Source organism: Phalacrocorax carbo, chromosome 15, assembly GCF_963921805.1.
Source record: "Phalacrocorax carbo chromosome 15, bPhaCar2.1, whole genome shotgun sequence".
Taxonomy (NCBI): Eukaryota; Metazoa; Chordata; class Aves; order Suliformes; family Phalacrocoracidae; genus Phalacrocorax; species Phalacrocorax carbo.
In genome coordinates, this window is record NC_087527.1 from 8,987,545 (window position 1) to 9,009,148 (window position 21,604).

At 59.1% G+C, this 21,604-nt stretch overlaps 1 protein-coding gene and 1 long non-coding RNA gene across 8 annotated transcripts in view; one reads left to right on the forward strand and one right to left on the reverse strand.

The window, feature by feature from the left end:
- SH2B3 (SH2B adaptor protein 3) overlaps window positions 1-20,280 on the reverse strand; it is a 29,251-nt gene extending 8,971 nt beyond the window's left edge. The window contains exons 1-2 of one of the 7 annotated variants that reach the window (XM_064466053.1): window positions 19,956-20,280; window positions 10,490-11,275 (exon numbers count right to left, since the gene is read on the reverse strand). In XM_064466053.1, the coding sequence (XP_064322123.1) occupies window positions 10,490-11,248 (759 nt within the window). In that variant the 5' untranslated portion in view covers window positions 11,249-11,275; window positions 19,956-20,280. Of the gene's footprint in view, window positions 1-10,489; window positions 11,276-11,643; window positions 12,150-12,178; window positions 12,320-18,111; window positions 18,249-19,955 lie in introns of those variants that run through there. The other 6 variants (XM_064466051.1, XM_064466052.1, XM_064466056.1 and 3 more) reach the window with 6 other exon arrangements.
- Window positions 12,325-14,516, forward strand: LOC135315786 (uncharacterized). Its single transcript, XR_010375273.1, has 2 exons — window positions 12,325-13,394; window positions 13,866-14,516. It is a non-coding gene; the product is annotated as an uncharacterized LOC135315786 (long non-coding RNA).
- Window positions 20,281-21,604: the final 1,324 nt, after the last annotated feature.

Below are 21,604 nucleotides of genomic sequence, written 5' to 3' on the forward strand. Positions count from 1 at the left end.
CAGGATGGGACGGGATGCGCGAGATGTTGCCACAGGTCAGCCCCCAGCCCAACCAGCATCAGCTCCCACCCCAGAGGCTTCACCCCACCCCTCCCCAAAGGATCGTGTGCACATGGAGGAAACCCCAGCACAAAGCGGAGCACCTCCCAGAAATCACCTGGGCACATGCTGCCCCATAAAGCTGCAATCCCAAGCCCCCAGAACACAGCCCCCACCATGCCGTCACTGTAGTAGCCCTGGTCCTGACAACTGGCATGCAAAATCAGCTGTCCTGGGGTGCTACACAGATGATCTCTGGCTCACAGGGCTGACAGCCGCAGGATCCAGCCCAGCTCCCCCGAGCTCCTTCTCCCTGACAGGGCCACTGATGGGGACAACGGACACCCCACTGTACCCCCGTCCCATGTCCCCACACGCCCAGCCCCCGGGGGGGTCCCCGTGGGGTGTCACAGGAAGCACTGGCGCAGCACAGGGAGCACCAGCATGCCATGGGGAGTGCTGGCACGGCATCCGCGGCCACCGGGCACCTGGGGAGGGCAGGGCCGCCGGGAGAAAGTGGGGTTTGCCAGCATCTGGCAAACATAGGAAAGAGACCGACACCAGCTTGGCGCTGTGGTCGCGCCGGGAGTGCGAGCTGAAGGTCAGGCCAAGGTCACAGCTGCACTCGGGCGTTGCAGGCACGGAGCGGAGCTGCTGTGTTTCCGCCTTGCAAACCCCCGGTAACAGCTCTCACCGCAGCACCTTCGCAGCACCTTACTACCAGTGTTTACGTGAGGCCAGCGTGCGGGCGGCCGCAGTGCCAGCGGGCTGCCTGTGCTGACGAGCGCCGCCGGCTCCTTTCGCGGTGATCCTCCCTCCAGCAGCCTTCGCAGCACACCTTTCCGCCTGCTATTCTGGCTTTCACGTGTGAGCAGTGGTGAGGAAACCACTGCCCAGGAGGGCTGGCTTGGCACGGTGGGTACCCCTGCACATCTACAACAAGGATTTTTTTGGATTTGTTTTTTTTTTTTTTGGAAGCAAAACTCCTCCCAGCCCACCCACATGTGCCAGGAAAGCTCTCACTGTGATGCTCTGAGCTGCCGCTGTAAGGAGCACGACCTGCATGGATGCACAGGGGACACGGCACATGCTGGGAGTGCTTCTTCCACTTGGTTGAAGAAGGCAGCCAGCTTTCCAAGAAAGAGAGCAAAATCACACTGCCATGCTGCCCGCACCCGGGAGAGCTGGTGGTGCCTCTAGGTTTGGCTGGCAATGGCACCGCCCACGGACCAGCAGGGTACTGGTACTCAGACGCACCTGGGCTCAGCCCATTTCTGCCAGGTCCCCAAAACGCTGCCACTACCCACAATGCTGGTTTGCACGGGAGGAAGCTGGAGTCACCCACCCTTCCCAGCAGATTCGGCCACTGTCCAGTCCCCTGCTGGCAAAGGTGACAGTGGCACAGGGATGACAGTGGTGGCTCAGCAACGACGGCGGTGGCATAGCGATGATGGCAGTGGCACAGTGATGATGGCAGTGGCACGGCAATGACGGCAGCGGCACAGCCATGGTGGCCGGGCCAGCAGACCAAGACTGCGGAGCAGCAAGCAAATCCTTCGAGAGCGGCGGGCACTGCTGCCAGCCCCTCCACGCGCTGGGGATTTCCCTGCGCTGGGTCTTTCGCTTCCACTCTGAGTCACGTAGTGGGAGGCGGGGAAGCGCCGCGAGCCCTTGTGCAAGGTTCCCCCACAGATATGGGTGAGATTTGTCGCTTCTCATAAATCACAGAACCCGCCACGTACCCCTTATACATGGGACAAACCTCAGAGGAGCTGAGCCCTGCCAGGTTGCCAGTGGACAGACAGATGGATGACAGGCAAGACCACTGAGATCTGCAGCAGCGCAAGCGATGGGTTATGCCAGTGTAAAACCACATCCCCCACCCACAGCCCTGGGGAGTTTTTGTGAAGTTTCCCAGGAGCACGGAGATCCCGGCGGGTGCCGGGTGAACTGGAGGGGAAACACGTCCCACTGCCCTGGTGCAGGGCAGCAGGGTAGCAACGGGGGGTCCTGTGGGGCGGGGAGGGGGTGGGCACCAAGGGTCGCGCTGGAGGGTGCAAGGTGTCTGCTGCACCAGCAATTATCCTGGGGGGTTTGCACCATGGGTAATCCCAGTGTTCGTTCTCGGCGACTTCATGTCACAGATAATCCCAGTGTTTGTCCTTGGGCTTTTTCGCCATGGTTAAGTCCAACACTCATCCTCGAGGACTCTGCATGATAGATAATCCCAGTGCGTGCCCCTGTGTGTTTGCCCCACAGCTAATCCTGGCATTCAACCTCAGCAATTTGCACCATGGCTAATCCCAGTGCTCAGCCTCGCAGGTTTGTAGCACAGCTGATCCCAGCATCTGTCCTCCAGAAGCTAATCCCAGCACTCTGGGGGGTTGGTAGCACAGCTAGCCCCAATGTTCTTCCTTGGGCATTTGCCCCATGGCTGATCCCAAGGGGACAGGTCCACCCCGTGTAGTCCCATGCCAGTGTTGGGGCTGGGGGCTGGGATCCCACTGACTGGGGCCATTTCCCTGCACACCCCCGGCCTTTCACGTGCCTCCTGTACCCCATGTCCACTGCAGGGCCCCCCCAGCTCAGCTCACCCCCTCAAAGCTCACGGGAGAGGACCCTAGGGTGGCACACTCTGGCCTCTCTAACTGCATGCAGAGGTTGTTCACTCTGAAACCTACTGACAGCAGCAGTGAGCACCATCATGGAGCCCTCTGTTCTGGACTTGGGGCACCGGGCATAGGAGGTTTCCTACCTCTGTTAAGCAGAGAAACATGAGAGGTAATCCCCACTGCAGGCTGCTCTGTGAGCTCAAGCCTTCCAGACCCCGGCCATCACCCCTCCAGACCGTGGCCATCAACTCCCCAAAAACTCCTATCTGCCCACCCAAAACCCTGGCCAGTACCTCAACCCACTGACACCAGAGGGACAAAAGCGTCTCCAAGACACCCCACCTCTGAGCATCCCCAAAGCTCACGGCAGGGGACAGAGCCATCCCTGAGGGAACTGGGCTCAGCGGTGACAAGAGGCACTGTTGTGCTGCCCTGAAGCGCTGGCTCGAGGGCAGCCAGGGCACAAAGCACCTTCTGTTCCCATCCTGAGCGGCTGCTGTGCACTGGCGAATGGTGACGCAAGAAAACACAGCCTGGACCCCCGCCGACCTACTGAGCCCCTACTTCTTATTAAATTAAACCCAAGGCACTGTGAAACACAACCCAAGAGCTGCCGGGTAAATCCATACCCGTGGGGATGGATTTGAGGGGTCTGGCTAGAAACCCCCACCCTGGCCTCGGGGCTGACTGCCCCTTTTGTGCATTGATAAACCTCAGTGGCTGCCAGATCCATGCAAATGAGTCAATGCTCACTCCCCAAACCCTGCAAATCACCCCAAAACCAGAGAGCCTGGCAGCTCACATTAACAGCAGGGGTTCGGGAAGATGGAGGCTATAAACAGGATCTGTAAACAGGCAGAGCTCGCCAGCCCCCTTTTTTTTTTTTATTTTAAGCCAAACTAGCTTCCAGCGTGGGCTGCTTTAATAATTTCCTGGAATAAATAACAAGCGTGGAAAGTAAACAAGGTGTCTGCATGCAAGCAGGAGCCAGCTGCAGCTGGGGACTGAGTCACCCCAAAGCCTGGCCCCTGAGGGCTGGGGGATGTGGGGTGTCCAGCACTGACCCCATAAGGCCCCCACGGTCCCCAGAATGTCCCAGGATTTTGCATCAACCCAGGGTTTTGCATCGTCCATGATGATGCAAGAGTTTCAAGAGCCCAAGCAGGAGCATTTGATTGCCCCAGATGGGTATTTTAGTCCTAAAGCAGGACCTGCTCCTTGCCCGGTGCTGTGCCATGCCTGGCTGAAGGAACTCAATCTTGCCCCAAATGCTTTGTTTTTAACATAATCTCAAGACAACATTGAACATCGTGATACTATCATGGGCACTGATGGGAGCTGGGACTGGCTGCCTGGTGGGGGGGAGTGGGGACCAACCCAGCCGAGCCCCCACCGCCGGGATGAATCTTTCCAGACCCCACACTGCCTGTGCAGGCTCTCATAAATATTTACCTTTGAAAGAAGCAGCACTCAGCCTTGAAACAACCACATCCTGGGCCATAAAAAAAAAAAAAAAAAAAGAGAGAAAAAAAGAAAAGAGAGACAACCACCCAAAAAACACCACCGGGCATCTCACACTGGTTGCCAGGGCTGAGTGGGACGCAGCACCCTCCTGCGCCCACCAGCACCCCGCAGCCCCTCACACCTGCAGCTGCGGGAGCCTCGGGGGGTGGGGGGCGAAGCAGTGCAGTCCTTGAGCACTTTCCCAGTCCCTTTTCCTGTGATTCATTTAGTATCTCCATTTTTTGCTCACTTCTCAGCTTGCATGTGGTGCTTTTCTGCCCAAGCAGCTCTGCAGCATCTGTATGAGGGAGACAGCCCCAACCATGAGCAGCCATGTGCTGGCAGGCAGCGAAGCATCGCTGCCATGGGCTGAGGCGTCACAGTGATGGGGCAAACCCCGGCTCCACACACCCACCACCACCCCCCGCCCAGCAACAGTAGGATGGATTTTAAAGGACGGGGTTAAAAAGAAGGAAAAGCCTCCGAGCCCCCCTCCTGCAAACCCCAGTAACCCCAACGCCCGGGGAAGCGGCTGGCTGGGGCTCCATCCTGCACCCTTCCCCTAGCAACCCAATCAAGCGCCGGCGAGCTCCATCCCAGCAACACAGTTTCCAAAATAAGAAACTCTGCTCTTCAGCAATTAACGCCGGGGCTGTGGTTACACTGCTAAAAGTGTTTTTTTCCGTGCATGACCAAGGATGGAAAAAGTTGTGGTTAATAAATGACAAATAACCTTTTGTCTCATCGCCCTCCCTCCACGCACCCTCACCCTGTGATACCAAAAAAAAAGGGGGGTGGGGGGAAGATATAGAAAAATTCACCACCAAAATCTCAAAAAGTCGAGAGGATGCCCAGCCCTGTGCGCCTTCGAAGAACAGCGAGCGGTGCGGCGCTGAAAGTGAAGCAATGAGGGGATGCACCGCCCGCCCTGCTTGGCGGTGAAAGTCTGCGGGCGGGTTTCAGTGCAGCTCCAGGTGCCTTTGGGTGCAGTTTCACCTCTCCCAAGGGAACTACAGTACACCCAAACCCCTCTGGCTCTTACCCCGCAGCAGGTTTCTCCACTTTTGCCCTGGGGATGCCAGGAAAGGGATGCAGTCCCTGGGGATCCTAGGAGAGGGAAGCCAGGAGAGGGATGTGGTCCATAGGGATGCTGGGAGAAAGATGCAACCCCAGGAGATGCCAGGAGAGGGGTGCCACTCTCTGGCCACATGCTGTCCAGCCACTAAGGGATGATGCTACAGGGTCCCCTCTTGGCTGGAGGATCAAGGCAGCAACCCCCACCAGCCTGGGATCATTTAACATTTTTTATTGCAACAAAGAAGGAAGAAAAAAGCAGCATGAGCCGGCTTGCCCCTGGGCAAACCATGGGGATGAGGGCATGAGCACACATGGTCTAGCCCACTTCAGCTCAGGTGACACCAGACAGGATCCAGGCTGACACAAACGTGCCTTTCCATGGGCCAGGGTGATGATGGGACATTGAGATGCTTCCCATCATGGGCAAACCCCTTCTTGCAGCGCACCCGTTACCCGCAGCCAGTGGGTGCCCCGCTCACAATGGCCCTGGGAGGAAAAGTCCACTTTGCTTCATTTTGTGCAGGAATAGAGGAATGGACATGCTCATGGGGCTGCAGTGGCAACAAGGGCATGGTCTGGATTTGAAGCAAAGCACTGTGCTGCAAAAGAGGGGTTTTGCTCAAGTCTCTGCCTGGGATAGGGATGCAAATGCAGCTGCTGCTGGGGTCAAGGCTTCCCAAAATATGGCCTTTCCAACTCTGAGGGCAGGAACCAGCAGCAGTTCCCCCTCCACTACTGCCTCTCCATATATCCTCAGCTGAGTCACTTAAGGCCACGTTTGAGCAGCCCCAATTGCTCATGGAGGTACAAAGCAGCTCCAGGAGGAATCAGGATGGGGACCACAACGCCAGTATGTCTCCTACCCCATGCTTGGCCGGCTGCTGTGCAGAGCCCCAGGCACCAAAAATCAGAGCCCAGGGGCACAGGACCTGCTTGCTCAGGAGGTGGCAGTTCTCAGAAACCAGCTTCAGGTGAAAGGAAGGGGAAAAAGAAAGAAAAAAAGGAAGTCAAAGCACTCTCACGCTGAGCAGAGATAAAAATACTGCTCCTCCTGTGGCCATGGCTGAAGATGTACGAGCCGTGACACAGGCACTGCGGGTTTTGAGCGGAAGGAGTCTTCCCAGCTTGTCTCGGCATGCCATCAATTTACGGGATGCACTGGATTTCATTAAAACACTATAAAGAAACCAGCACAAATGCAAATCCCATTTCCCTTCCTCTTCCTGTAAAAACATCTGGTCAACAGAAATGGCTCAGGACATTTCCGTTGCAAATCACAGTTTTCATGGGGTTCAGGATTTGGCCACATAAAAGGCACTTGGGGCTCAGCTGATGAACAGGGCACCCTCAAAATCCCACAGGGCTGCCCTAAAACATGCAAACCTGTTTTGCCAGCTTTGGTTTAAATTTATGAAGAGGGACAGGCCTCAGAGCTACCTGATCCTACACGTTATATGAGAATATATGTCGTGGTAGAGGAGAAAGCCCTTAGTGCCTACATGGAAGGACTGGCAAGCATTGCCCTTATACTAGCCATCAGAGAATCCACCTGGGCTGCATGCCTAGGACCATACAGGATTTCACTGGTTTTCCTGTGCACATGTATATATACATCCATATGTACAAGATTATGGATATCCTGATATCCCCCTGCTCCAGGCACTCTGCAAATCAGGATGGCCCTGCTGGTGCTGGGTCTGGCCCCAGCAGCCTCGTGCCACAGAGCATCATCACCTCGCCCTCGCACCCATCGGTGGCACAGCATCCTCACTGCCCTCCTCTCCCCAGCACACTGGCACCCTCCCGCATGTCCCCAGGGTGGGGGTCTAGGTGCCCCCTGCCTTGCACTGGGTGCCCTGAGCCCACCAGTGCCCTGCAGCCTAGTGTGACCCGCTCCCGGGAGAGCTCCAGATCCAATCATCTCCAAATCCCTCCTTTGCAACCTCACTTTTCCAGCACTCGAGGGAGGAAGGAGTAGTACCAAAACCAACCCAGCAGCAGCTGCAAGCATGGGAAGTCCCATCTCATCCAGCGGAAGCTCCTGCGAGACCGGCACATCCCTGAGGGACGGGATGCCCACACCGGGCAGCGCCGCAGGGACCGCTGGCGGCTCTGGCACAGCTCGCCAACACTCACCCCTTCGCCCAGCCCAGCCCAGCGCGGGCTGCAGCCACCCAAGCAGTAAATGGGATTAGGCCACTTCAAAGCGCCGTGATCCCTTTGATGCCAGGCACGTTACGGGATTAGGCCGAGAGGCCCTGTTGGAGCACACCGGGGGGAAAAGTAGGGGGTAAAATAAAATAAAAGCTGCCAAAAGCAGAGTGGGGGAGCAACAGCCAAGCTGCGGTGAGGCGCACATGGGCAGACCCCCTTTCCCCACGCATCCTGCCTTTCCAAGGTCATTGCAAGGTGCTCAGTATTTGGGGGCTTGGCTTGATGCTGTAAAGCTGGGAAGCTGGGCTGAATTTCCATTTACATCATATTATTTAAAGGGTAGAAAGGGAGAAGAGAAGGGCACTTTTGGGGGCATCTCAAGGGTGACCAAGCCTAACAGTCCAGAGACCAGCCAGGATGAAAGCGCCAAAAGACTGTTTTTACAGTCTTATTTAAAACCATTAAAACAGCTTATTTAAAACCATTAATCCACCATGATGATCAGCAGCATCTTCAAATCAGTAACAGATGCACGACATGGTCTAAAGGCAGCGGCAAAATCCTGTGAGCATCCCAGGGCCAGAGGATGGAGGGGAGGGGGCTCCCTGCAGCCTTTCCTAGGGAGTTATTGGTTATTATTTAGTTACTTTAAAGGAAAATTTTAAGGGAAACCTCCAACAAGCTATTCCGCTCCCACTACTCTGTGGTTTGGCCCCTTGCTGGGTTTGGGGAGTGGGACCCACCAGCACCATGGGGGGCTTTCCACCACCCCCAGAATTCAACTGCAGTTACTGGGAAAGGGGCCGGATTGATTTTGCTGTGAAGCAGACAGGATCTGGCCTTGGCCCAAGTAATTAGAGAGGAAGGACCCGCCCTGAGAATATTTGTACAGGAAGCAATTTACTCCGGAGACTCGCAAAATCCAGCTAGGAACATCCCCCCTTCCATGGACCTGGCTGAGAAACCCCCCTGCTCGGGGCCCCTGGGGACCACAGGGTCCTGGGACTCACCAGGAAATCTCAGTAGGACAGAGATTCCCTGCAAACTGCAAGGAATAATGCTGCAGAGTGATGGGTGAACTTGCTAAATGTCTTGTTTTAAATGCTTTCCGCCCATGGGTCAAAGCTGGTCAGGGGCTGCAGGGAGAGGAAGAATGTGCTGTGCACTGGGCTTGCTTCCCAAGGAGAGGGAGAGTAAAAAAAAAAAGGAATAAGGGAAAAAGCAGCGTTTGCAAGCACCAGGGCCTGAGGGCAGCCAGGATACAGCAGGGGCCTGACCAGGAGCTCATCCTGCCGGACAAGGGTGCTGCTCCCGTGTGCAAGTGCCAGGGGAGCGATGGCTCTGTTCCCTGCATTGCACCCAAAAGCCTTTGGGGGAAAAAGCTAGGCAGAAAGCGCAGCTCGGCTCTCCCCTATGGCTGTGCCAGGTCACCATGCATTTTACCTGGTGTGAAGGTGGCCAAATCCATTGCAGCCATAACATGCACAGGGGAAAAAAAATTGTGCAGGGGTTTGGTGCCCGGGTGGCGGGGGCATGGGTCGGCGCCCGTGGAGGGGTGTGCTCAGCCCCGACAGCCAAAGCCCCCCACACCAGGAGCACAGCCACCCCTGGGAGGGCATCCCCTTGCTGCACTTTTATTTTTGGCTCTTGCAAAGCCTTGAGGGCAGGTCTGGGCAACAGCCACCGAGGATGAGGAGGAGCAAAGCTGGCAGCAAATTTGGCAGCAGTGCCTGAAATAGCACCAGCCCAACGCTTCCTCCCCACCAGCCAGGCTGTTCCCTGCGGCGGGGTCAGATGTGCCCAGTGCTGCTTGGATGAGCTGGGGTCCGGACCATGCCAGCACTCAGCAGTGCTGCCCAGCTGCTGGGAGCACCCTGCAAGAGCCCCAGAGTGATGCTGTTTGGAGCCAGACCTCCCCATGCCCTGGGATGGGGACACACACTCCCACAGGGACAAACAACTGCAACCCCTGACCCGACAGAGAACAACTGGCTTTTACTTTCAGATTTCACAATTTTGGTGTTCTTTTTTTTTTTTTTTCTTAAATATTTAATATTGGAGTCATTTGAGAGAAATAGCAGGAATTCAGCTGGCTGTTCCCTGGCCCAGCTGCCACGGTGAGCAGCAAACACAGCCCAAAGGCAGGGACAAGGCTCTGGCTCTACCCAAGGCTTCCTGCTTCCAAAGCACAAGTTAGTCAAAGTTAAATGAGCACCAAAAAAAAAAAAAAAAAAAAAAAAGAGAAAACACAGCCCGTCATGCCTGCTTAAGACCTGCCATGTGGAGGAACTGTCTTTTTAAAGATTAAACACCACGGCTCTCCCTGCATTGCTCCCCGTTCACTCACATCCTGCATCATCTCCGCTCCAGCCAGCGTCTAAGCACCACAGGAGCTCCCTGGGGTAGCCGAGATCTGAATTTCTAGCCACAAAAGTACTTACAAAAATAAAAGTAAAGTCCCTTACAGGTCCCATGGGGAGCAGAGGAAGGCACAGATCCTGATTTCTATTTTCCCCTTCCTTTACCAGCTTGCCCAGGCAAGTAAATGCCCTGGCTGCTGAAGCCACAGCACAGTGGGGACAGGGTGAATTTGGGGCTCGCCAGACCTGGTGACCTTGCTGGGACGAGTCCATGGGCTTGGGGATGACTGGGATGGAGGCCACCAGCCAATATCCTCAGCCTGCAAGGCAGGCGCCCTGCTTCTGCCTGGAAAACCCAGGTTTGGGGTCCCAGCCAGCAGAAATGCAATTGCATCTCAACCAATTGCAATAATTAGCACACACGTTGCCCTCAGCACATGGTCACAGCATCTTTCACCCCACAAATGTGAGCCCACAGTGGTGGCTCAGCTCTCCTTCTCAGTGGTCCTAAACCGGGTGCAGCCTTGTGTGGCTGCAGTGGCGGGAGAGCAGTGGCAGAGCAAACCTGCCTGGGTCCTGGACTTGTGCCCAGACACCACCCGTGCTGAGAAACCTTTGTGATCAGGGAAATACCGTGGTCCCACTTGTCCCCCCCAGGACATGCTGGCACCCTGGCATTGTCCCCAGCCTGAGGGAATTACAGCACCACCCAGCCAAAATGGGCAAGCGCCGGCAGGTCCTTACCTTGGGCGGGTCGAAGAGCTCTAGCACATACTCCTCGCCATCAGATGTCCCCGCTCGCCGCAGAACCAGGCGGCAGCGCTGCCAGCGTGTCCCACTATCCAGGGAGGTCTCGTCCAGCAGCCCGTACTTGAGCAGCCCCTCCTTGCGCACCTCGGGGGGCTGCTCCCGCAACAGCCCCCACGGCAGGATGCGCTTGCCCAGTCCTGGCTTGAGAGCCGCCTCTGCCACCGCCTCCCCATCCCCATCCCCGGGGAGGGTGTCCGAGGAACGGCGTCGGAAGAGGCTGCGCCAGCTCCTGCGCAGCTGGCTGAGTGAGAAGGGCCGCCGCGCTGGTCCCACCAGCTCCTCCGAGCTCCAGGACTTGCGCAGCCCTGTCGGGGTGGCCTCAGGAGCTTGGCCAGGCTGCTCAGGGCGGGTGACTGGCTCCACCTCAGCTTTGGCAGCCACGGTGCCCAGGGAGGCATCTGTGTGCCGCCGGTGCGCCTCCCGGTAATCCCGCGCTGGGCCAGCGGGCAGGATGTGGAGCTGGTTCATGGCAAAGCCCTCCTTCACCTCATGGCAGAAGTACTGTTGGAAGAGGTCGGTGAACTGCACCGAGAAGTTCTCAGCAGCCAGGAGGTCATGGTGCGGGTGCTCGGTGGCAAAGCGCAGGTAGTGCCGCGCCAGCTCCTTGGCGGTGCTGATGGCGTGCAGCTCGCAGAACTCATGCCAGCCCCGGGGATGTGCTGGCGTGCCGGCTGGCAGAGCGTGCCCATTCATTGCCGTGGCTCCAGCGAGGCGGCCGCGCTGCAAGACAGAGCACATCAGTCGCGTCAGGGTGGCCCCGACACCCCAACAGCTTCCCCCGCCTGACCCCGGCCGGCATGGCTGCATGCCGCTCCAGACGGACGAGTGGCCCAGAGCACACCATCGTTAGCTTGGCCCCTGGTCAAAGCTGCTTCATTCACTTGGACAGAGCACAGGGACAGGCGCTGCAGCCAGCCTGGGGGAAGCCAGCTCCCTGGTGAGTGGCACAGCCCTGCGAACAACCAGGAGGGCTCACCACCCGCCACCTGGCACAGGCGGTGGCCATGCAAGATGCCGAGCATCCAGCCCCGCCACAGCGCCCTGCATTCCCATCCCCATCTGGCAGGGCCGTGCCTCAGTTTCCCCACCTGCAAGGTGGGGTGCAGGCAGGTCCCGGAGCAGGGCGTCTGCGTGGCTTCCTGCCAGCACAGCTGCCTGCAGCTGCCCGCCGCCCCGCAGGGACACCCGGCCGGGCCACATCCGCTCTCCTGCTGCCAAGGCTTCACAACGCCGATGGGTTTCCCTCCAGGGACCTATTTCAATGGAGCTGATAAAACTGGAGTCAGGGCGGGATGAGAGGAAACGACATGAAAAGCTGCAGAAATCCAGGGACGGAGCTGCCTCGCCTGCCAGATCTACTTGGCCCCACCGGCCCGTGGAGACACAGCTGTGCCACCAGCACAGCCAGGGATGAGCATGTGTCCCCAGGGGGATGCTCCGCTGCCTAAGGAACTGAGGGGCTGTCAGGCTCCGGCAAACCACACCATATCTCTGCCCTGAGCAGATTTTGCTGCAAGGCCAATCTGACAGCACCCACGGCTGGCGTGCAGTCACCCTGGCGTGCCCAGCTGAGCCCAGCAGTGGCGTTCCCTACGGCTGGCCTGGCTGCAAGACGCTGCTTACCGCCGAACCTCGTGCTCACCCACGGCACTTATCGGGGCCATGCACTCCGCTCAGGCAGGAAACATCGGCCAACCCACCCGGATCCTGCCGCGCCGGCACGGGCGCCGCTGTCTCCCCGAAACTCCGGCCACCCAGCGGCAGTGCCCTGGCTTCTGGGAGGGGAGGAAAAATGATTGCATTTGTCGGAGGGAGGAAAAATTTTTTTAAAAAAAAACCAAAAAACAAATGAGGGGCTGGGAGGAAGCGAGCGGGGCGATGTGGAGTGCGGCGGATCTTGTTTGCAGCCGGGGAGGCGATAACGCCGGGAAGCGGACCTCTATCTCTGCCCACCCGCCGCCCTTCCTAGTACGTCCTACAAAGTTTCTAGGCGAGGGGAGATGTTATCTGTCCCCCACCAGCCCCGCCGGGGCCCAGCTTCTCAGAAGAGCTGCCCAAGGCTGAGGGCCGGCTGGTGTTGCAGCAGTGCCGGGCGTGCGCCCGCCCGCAGCCCAGCCGAAACCCCCGGCGGGGCCCCCGCGCACGGCCGTCTATCAGTGCCGCCAGCCTGCCGATGACTCAGCATCCTCCGGCTGTGCTCCCGCTTCCTCCCGGCGCCCGGGAATTGCTGCCACGGTCACCAGCACCTCCAGCACGCTCAGCAGGATGCTCCCCCAAAATGCAGAGGGAAGTGGGGCACCCGTGCGGATGGCTCCTCAGGTGGGTGGGAGATTCCTAGGACAAGGAATTTGCCTTCCAAGTTCTCAGGCTTGCTCCGTGCTGGCTTCGGGAGAGGTTTGCAGCGCGGGAAAAGCTGGGCTTCGCCTGCGCCACGCGACGGAAAGCAGCCAAAGGCTGTGTCCAGCAGCAACATGCTTTTCCCAGCCGGCGCAACGATGGGAAATACGACCCCGGTGCTTCATCCTGCCAGCACCAGCACAAACCGTGACACCATCCTCCCTGCTCCTGCCTCGCGCACTTCCCATGTGGAAATGGCTATCCCGGATGAATCCATGCTGGAGCTACTGCAGCAGCATCCTGCTCCTCCACCTGGCCCTGGGTTTCAGCAGGGACATGGCACAGGGATGTGAGTGCCCACTGCCAGGTGGGCTTCCCCCTGCTCCAGCCCATCGTGCTCCATGATGCTGGAACTGGGCAGCCAGTGGCTTTAAGGCAGACTTTACATCCACGTCCCTTATACTTCATACATTCCTACGAGGGGCTCCCGGCCATCCTGCAGGTCAGCACCAAGCTGAAGGACTTGTCACAATGGCTAATTGCTTTAATTTGAGCTGAATGGAGAATCCAGCTCACCCTCAGGCATACCACGGGCTGGTTGGGATGGGGGGCTAATGTCCCCCCCCGCTGCTGGAAGAGCTGTATGCCACCCAGCCCGCCCCGTCACAGGGTTGTTTTGGGGTGCTGGGCCAGGAGCTCAAGGAAGAGCGGGATGGGATGGATCAGCCGCAGGCTGGCTTTGATGTGGGCTGGGGTGGCGAGCCCCGGCTTGCGCAGGATCCAGCCCTGCAGCCAAGCCACCCCCGGGAGATTTCATCAAACTCTTGCCCAACCTGGCAAGTGTTGCTGCAGCAGCGGGTGCTGGCACCAGCCAGGACGGTAACCCGAGGCCATAGCTTGGATCTGACATCAGGTTATTTGTTCCTTCGTGGTAGCAAAAATCCTAGTAAATGCATTTGTTGTTTAATTACAGCCAGAGGAGCTGGCAGCACCAAGCAGCGCCAGGGCAATGCCAGGAGCCAGTGCTGCCGCTCTGCCACCCGATCCCGGAGGATGAGAGGTTAGGAGGCAGTCGGCCAGCCTTGCCATGGAGGGGCTGCAGGATCCGGCCCACCATGTTCCCACCGCAAAACAGCCACACCGGAGGCTGCACCTGCGCAGGGAGGGCACCCTCCAGCACCCAGCACTGCAAATCCAGCCTCGAAAGCAAACCTTATGGAGCAGAGACCGTGTGGCCGTGCCCAGTGCCGAGCAAGGTGTGCTCATACATGCATGCGTACACAGGCGTCCCCGAAGCATGTGCAGCGCAGCCAGCGCGCCACGATCTGAAAATGAAACCGGCCCCGACTCTACCGCTACTCTCCATGCCAGGAAAATGCACGCCAGCAACATAAATAGGAAATCTGATTTATGTGCCGGCTCTCCCAGAAACAACTGTTCCCCAACCAGAGAAAAAGCGGACGGCAGCATTTTCGGCTCCCTTTTATAAGCACAACACTATTCAAAATTCACCCTGAGGACTATTTTCAGGAGGGAGCAAAGCGAGGGGCTGGGAGACGCCCTCACCAGACCCACAGCTCCCGGCATCCTGAGTGGCAGAAATACAAAGTTCCCACAATCCCAAGAGCGGGAACATTGTTCCTTCCCAGGATGTCCTCCATGAAAAGAGCTATTCTGAGACGGCAGCAGCCTTTCTTGGCACAGCCCCGCAGCCCACTTGCGAGGCAGCTATAAAAGGCTGGGTTACAATGAACAGCACTTTTCAATGGGAGAGCATCCGGTGCAGGGGGCTCAGGGGGATGAGGGTCCCTGGGGAGGGTTGGGGGGATGCGGGCCACCAGGGGGGACAGCGCACTAGGGGTGGGCTTGTAACAGCTGGGTGGTGTGGAATATCCCCTGGGATGGTGCTGGTGCAGCCCCACAGCCCCTCTCTGCATCCCGATCCCCCAGGGACTGGGGCAGCGGGCACCAGGACACCGGCTGAATGCAACCCTGGGTTGAGAGCGCAAAGGGGGACAAGCAGGGCGGGGCGGCCATTTGGGGATGGGCAGTGAGATGCAGCTGCTCAGCGAGGTGGGAGGGTCTGGTGCAGAGGGAGAGGTAGGAAAGGGTCTGGCTGCAGCCTCCTGATGTGGGATAACGCAGGGAATGGAGGAGAGAACTGTGATTTCACCCTCCTCCAGGCTGGGTCACAACACGACATGCTCATGGCACATTCCCTGCCCTGGGCGAACTCGCTGCAGAGCGAGCACAGCCATGGAAAGCAGCCCCGACTCCACGCTCATGGAAAGCCCCATGAAGTTTTATTGCTGCCCTCAGCAGAGCCTCTTCTCCCTTCCAACAGCCCGCTTTTACCAGCGGGGTAAATACTGCTGATTTACCCCTGACCAGAAGAGAAAGCCCAAGGCCATGTGCGCAGGACAGCACAGCCCTGGGGGGGTGGGGGGGCAGTGGCTCCATGGAACACAAGGAGGGCGACAGGGTCCCTATCACCCCCCCAAACCAGCTCCCACATACTTACAGCATCACTATAAAACAGCAGAGGCCATTTCTGCACCAGGCCAGCACAACCCACAGTAGAAACTTTCCAGTCCTGTCCTGCTCTTCCCTCTGGGAGCAGTCCCCTGCAGTGGTGTGGATTCTCTGGGGTCTTATAGAGTGTGATGGCACAGCACTGTACCTCTGAGTGCCATGACTCCCTGCGACCTGCCAGCTGTTTCCACAAATTCTGGAGGACCCCAGGGGGTCTCAGGACCTTCCCTCCCTCTCATTCAGCTGAACCAAACTGACAAACTCAAAAGTGACAGAGGAGCAGGTCAGAGAGGCCCTACCACACACTTGCATAGGCTGTGTTTTCTTAGGAAATCAGGTCAAAAGCTGGGAGATTGGGGGGGGGGGGCTCATTTTGGTCTCCTATCTCCACTTTCTCGCAGAACATCATACACACCCCTTATTTGACCCACCACCACTACACAGCTTGTTATATTAAAGGCCAGAGCTAGCATTAATCTGTGGCTCTGCGTGGGTTGAGCAGCGCTGCAGACCTCTGGGGATGTAGCCAATGTTACAGCACTTTAAATCCAGGGGAAATCCACCCATTTGTCTTCTCCTGATCACTCCACTGGGACACATGGGATGGAAACAGCCCATCCTGAACCTGCTTTGGGCCAAATGCAAGCTCCAGGCTCACTTGCCCCACAGGAGCTGACAGGGAGAAGCCGCTGCAGCCAGCCCAGCTCCCCCAAAGACCCTCTGCCTGCTCCGATTCACCCGAGTGCCTATCACCATGGTGTCTGGCACCCTGCAACCCAGTTTACATCATCATGCTCTCCTACACCCACTGCCTGTGCGGAAAAGCCCAGCAGTGGGGTGGCCTCTTTCAACAGGACTTGTTTTGTTGCATGAAATGAATCGCTGCGGTGTAGGCGTGGGAGAAGCCGGGTGCAGGGAGTGCTCCTGGGGGAGCAGCCAGCTGGGGGTCCCCGGCTTCACCCACAGGGATGAGGAAGCAGCTAGTAGCTCAGCTCCCCGCCAATCTGGCTCTCCCTCACCCCCACAGCAGTCACCTCAGGGCTGGATTTGGCTCTCACTGAGCCATGGCAGCGCTGGCAGTAGCACAAACCCCACGAGCGCCAAGCTCTTGCACTTTTGCTTCATCTCGCCCACTGGGATTTCTCCCAATGTCACTATCAGGGTCAGTCCCAGCAGCCCCATGGATATGCAGGTGTGTGGGGAGGACATAAGACCCCTCAAAAGCCACCAGTACTTGCACCTAAATCTCTCTCGTGCAATACACAGTACTGGCAGACCCACTGTCCTGTGGGCTCTGGTGAAACCAAAATGGATTTTTTTAGAGGCAATAAATACATAAAAGCAAATGAGAAAATAAAAGCAGCACTGGGGGCGGCGGGAATGCACAGGGACAAGGCTCTCCTGCACCAAAAGCAAGTAAAAAAGAAATCCGAGGCGTTGATCTAGTCCCAAACAAGTCAAAGCGAAACCTGACAGTAATTTCACGGGCCTTTAAACTCCAATCCCATAACCTGCCAGCAAAGCCCGACGGCAGATGGGGACATGCGAGAGCAGGCAGTGCCAGGTCTCTGCGCAGGCCACCTCTTCCTCCGCCTGGTTTTCCTACCTAAATGCAGCAACGCGAAAAGTCCCTGGGCCGCCAGCCCACAACTCCAGCAACTCTTGAATCAGTTTGCAACAACAATATCAAAATCGCTGCTCGACAACTCATCCCTGTTTCCTTGACAGTAAATCCCAGCCCAGGCAGCAATGACTGTTGGAGCCAGCGGGTCCGGGCTCTCTGCGGGTGACCCTGCTGGGGCTTGGCACAAGCAGGACGGGGCACGCCTGCAGGGCACGGGGAGGCCGCTGGGACACTGCCCGCCGGTGCATCAGCCTTGTGTTCCGAGCCCCTGTGCCTGCCAAGCCAGGCAGTGCCTGCAAGCCAACGAAGTCCACAGGGAGCAGAAAGCCAGAGGAGCTGCTTGGCAGGCTCTGGCTGGCACCTCTGCTTGGTGCTTGCAGTGGGCACGGGGGCAGAGGAGAAGGGGGCAGCAGGGCAGGCAGGCGGGGCACGGCCCCCACAGGCAGGGCAGCACCCCGCAATGGTGGCTGGGGCAAGTGGGCATCACCGCAGGGGGTCCTGCGTCTTCCAAGAGGGGCCACCCACGTGCCAGGGGCTGCAGCAGCCTGGGAACAGGGAGAGGAGAGGGGCAGGGCTGGCTCCGTGCCTGCCACACCCCTGGATCAGGGGTCCCCAGGATGGGGGTGCCGGGAAAAGGGGGACCTTGAGGTGGACAGGGAGCCCAGAAGAGGTGGTTCTCTGGGGTAAAGGGGTGTTGGAAAGATGGGGTTCCCCAGTATTGGGAGCACCCACAGGGGAACAGGGCTCCTGGGACAGGGAGCGGCCACGGGGGAAAATGGGAGCTGGGAGGACGGGGGTCCCCGCGGGTGACGGTGGCTCCCGGACAGAGGGAACCAGAAGAGACCCGGGATAAGAGTGTCCCGTAGAAAAGGGGTGCGGGGGGGTGGGGAGAGGTCCGAGGGCTCGGGGGTGGCAGGGGAGGGGGATCATTCACCCGGAGAAGCGGCCGCGGCGCTACCTCCCCCCCGCCCGGCCGGACCCCGCCGCCGCCGCCGCCACTTTCGCTTTGCCGCTTCCCGGGGACGCCCGGCCCGGCCCGGCCCCGCTGCCCGCCCGCGGTTACCTGCAGGAGAAGGCGTCCGGCTGCCGCTCGCCCATGGTGGAGCGCGGCGGAGCGCCCGGGGACGGGACCGGACGGGACGGGACGGAGGGGGCGGGACGGGACGGGGCGCACGGCGCGGCACGGCACGGCGCGGCACGGCGCGGCTTAGGCAGGAAACCGGGGCAGGCGGCTCCACATTTCCGCCGAGCCGAGCCGAGCCGGGGCGCGGGGCGCGGACCCCCGCACGTTATGTAAAGCGGAGCGGCGCGGCGGAGGGCGGAGGCTGCGCGGGGGCGGAGCGGGGGGGGCCGCGCCGGCTGTCTGTCCGTTCGGCCGGCTGTCCGTCCGCCCGGACCGCGCCGGCAACTCCGCGGGTGCGCACCGCTCCGCGCCGCCCCTCCCCGCCGGTGCCTTTATCTTATCTCATCCGCGCCCGCGGAGGCAGCGGCATAAACAGCCCGGCTGCGCTCGTGGGGGTTGGTTTTGGGTTTATTTATTAGGTTTTTATGACTTTAATTTTTTTTTTTTCTGTGGGGATTAGGGGGTGTCCGGGCACCGCAGCTGCTCCCGGCCCCAGCCTGGCTCCTGCTCCTCGGGGGCCAGGAGGGAGCCCGAGCGCAGAGTTGTGTGGGCGCTCGGGAGGGGTGTGTGCAGGAAAACACCCCGCTTTCCTGTTCCTGCCCGGCCGTGTCCTCCCACGTCTCTGTGGACTGGGACCCAAGGGACCTCTGCGGTGGCAGCAGTGGGCGACACGCTGTCTCAAACCCCGTTTCTCATCATATTCCTCTGCCTTTCGGTCGAGGAGATTACCTTGCTGTGAAAGGCACCACGGGGCACTGCCCACACCTGGCGGGAACGGGTCAGGCCACAGGGCCCGCAGTTGGCCCGCACCGTGGGCGAGGGCTTCAGCCGTGATGAGCGGAGCAGTTGCCGTGTCCCTCCAGTGCCGAGCAGCGCTGGGGGCTGGGGTGGGACCACATGTGCCAGGCTTGGCTGTACTGGTGCCATCCATCCCAGGGGAACAGGGGTGGCATGGCAGAGCTGTGCCCACCCACCCTGTGAGCCATGGGAAATAGGAGGACAATAAACTTTTCACTGCACCTTTTTCCAGGAAAGGGTTGGTTTGTAGCCTGTACTGTCACGTCCGGCCCAGCGACATCTCCCACCCGTGTCACCAGCAGTCCCGAGAGCTCCTCTGGGGCCTCGTCCTCCCCAAGCAGCAGCAGTGCCAGGGATGGAGGGGCTCTCCTTGCTCTGCAGACCCCCACGCAGGTGCAGCTCATAGTGGGCATGCAAGAGCCATGGCAGAGCAGCCCTGCCCAGGGGCTGGCACTAGCCCAGCATGCCAAGCTGGGGAAACCCAGGGAAGTGGCACCTGGGATTTTACAGACACCACGCAATCAATTTGTGGGTGTTGGGAAGGAGGAAGCAGCAGGATTTTGCCCTTGGAGAGCAGGATAAGGCATGCCAAGCCGTCTGTGAGTGGGCTTCTGTGTGCCACCACCAGTGGGCTCCATCCTCGGTGATGGCTTAAAACACACCCCAGTCACCCCATCTATTCCCGATCCTTACCCTTCCAACAGGAAAAAGAATGAAATGGGAGCCCCCGGCTGGCGCTGTGCCCCAAGGCTGGCCGCCCCCAGGCAACGGCCCTGGGCTGCTGCCTATGTGGACACAGCCCTGCTGCCCCCCTCCAGACCCACTGACCCACCCCAGACCAGAGCAAGGCTTTCTTGCAGGACTATAACCCCACGCTCCCTTTGGGCATCACCTGCTTCAGGGGGCTAGGCAACTCTGCAACCAACCGACCCTCCCCAAACCCCACAGGAAAGTGGTTGGGAGGAGCTGATGGGATAAAATCTTACCTTAAAAGCTGCTTTTTAATTCCTCCTGCCGTTGCTTCATGCATAATTGCACCTTCTGGCTTTTTTTCTGAGTGTGGACGAGCAGTCGGCGGAACCCCGTGCCTGCCTTCCTTCCCACGGGCGGCTGTCCCAGCTCACAGCTATTGCACACTTTTCTTTATGAGCTTCATATATTTCAAAAGCGCCCTCTCAGCGTCCTCAGCCCCCGTGGCCTGAGATTTCTCTTTTGTTTTGCTTCCTGTATGGATTTTCTACAGTCCCTAACTGCTAATTCACTACCACCGACTTCTGCTTTTTCTGTTTGTTTAAGCAGAGCTGCGCAGATGCCCCTCTACACGCACACGCACACGCACACACATGCCGCTGCTTCCCTTCCGCTCTGCACTGGCTCAGCTTTTAACCATTGCTGCTTTCTTTTCTTCTGTAGGAGTCTTAACCAGCTTCCAACTGTCCTTCCCACCTCCCTTTTTAATTCCCAGCCTCTGGCCTGCTTTGTTTTCAGGATGCGTGGGGTAGTTTGGAAGTGGCACATCAGCATTTCCTGGGGGTAGGATGTGATGTGCTGCTGGGGACCTCTGCCATCCCACAGTGAGATGAGGGTCCCCCCTCTCTTCCCGGAGGGAGTCTGGGGGTGACATCTGGAAAGACTTGGCTATGGGGGTCTGCGCTGAGCTGGCAGTGCCCCCCAAAAATCTCAGCCTGGCTTTCATGCACCCCTTCAGAGGGCAGAGTGGGCGATGGGCAGGGTGGGCGATGGGCAGGGTGGGCGACGGGCAGGGTGGTGATGGGCAGCGTAGTGATGGAGGGGGCTCCCCACGGGCTGGCTGTCCCCCGCAGCCCCGCCGAGCCCGCAGCGCCCCGCAGCCGTCGCCGGGCTCCAGCCGCCCTCTCCCGGGCAGCCGCCGCACTGCACGCCGCCTCCCGCCCGTCCCAGCCCGGCTCCGCCGCGCTGCCCTGCCCGCCTGCCCCGGCGGTGCTGGGGGGTGCCCGACCCCCGGGCTGCCCCGCTGAAGACCTGCGTGGGAGGGTGAATCTCGCGTGGGTCCGGAACGGGACAGGAGTGCCCGCACCCCAAATGCACCGTGGAGGGTCACGCCAGCCCCACGCTGAGGATTCTGTGGCAGTCACAACTTGGTCGCCTTGAACCCCAGGGCACAGCTTCTGGGTCCATTTGGGGTCCCTGGGGACCATTCGCGGCTGGTAACGATGGAGAGCTGCTCCCCTTCTCCATGTGCTGGCTGGGGACACACACAGCACTGGGCATCCAGCAGCCCCTTGGTACCCCACAGCACCCCCTGATTTCCAGGAGCGGCCCCCACTGAGCCAGCACTGGTGGTGACTCAGAGCTCCCCGGCTCACCTCTCTGAGCTGTCGAGCACCCGCCACTGCGTAACCACGCCGCAGAGTCACCAGTCATGGGAGCAGCAGGAAGCAGAGACCAAGGGCAGCCCACGTCCCAAACAGTGCCTGGCAGCCTCTCGCTCCCGTTCAGACCCTTATCTTCTCCCTTTTCCCTACTGTCAGTCAAGCTCAGTATGGGAATTAATTTTCCCATCTTTCCCAGCAAGATCTAGCTGGGAAAACTGAGGCATGGGCTCCTCGCTGGCAGGGACAACAGGGAAAATATCATGGGGCTGCCCAGAACGGGA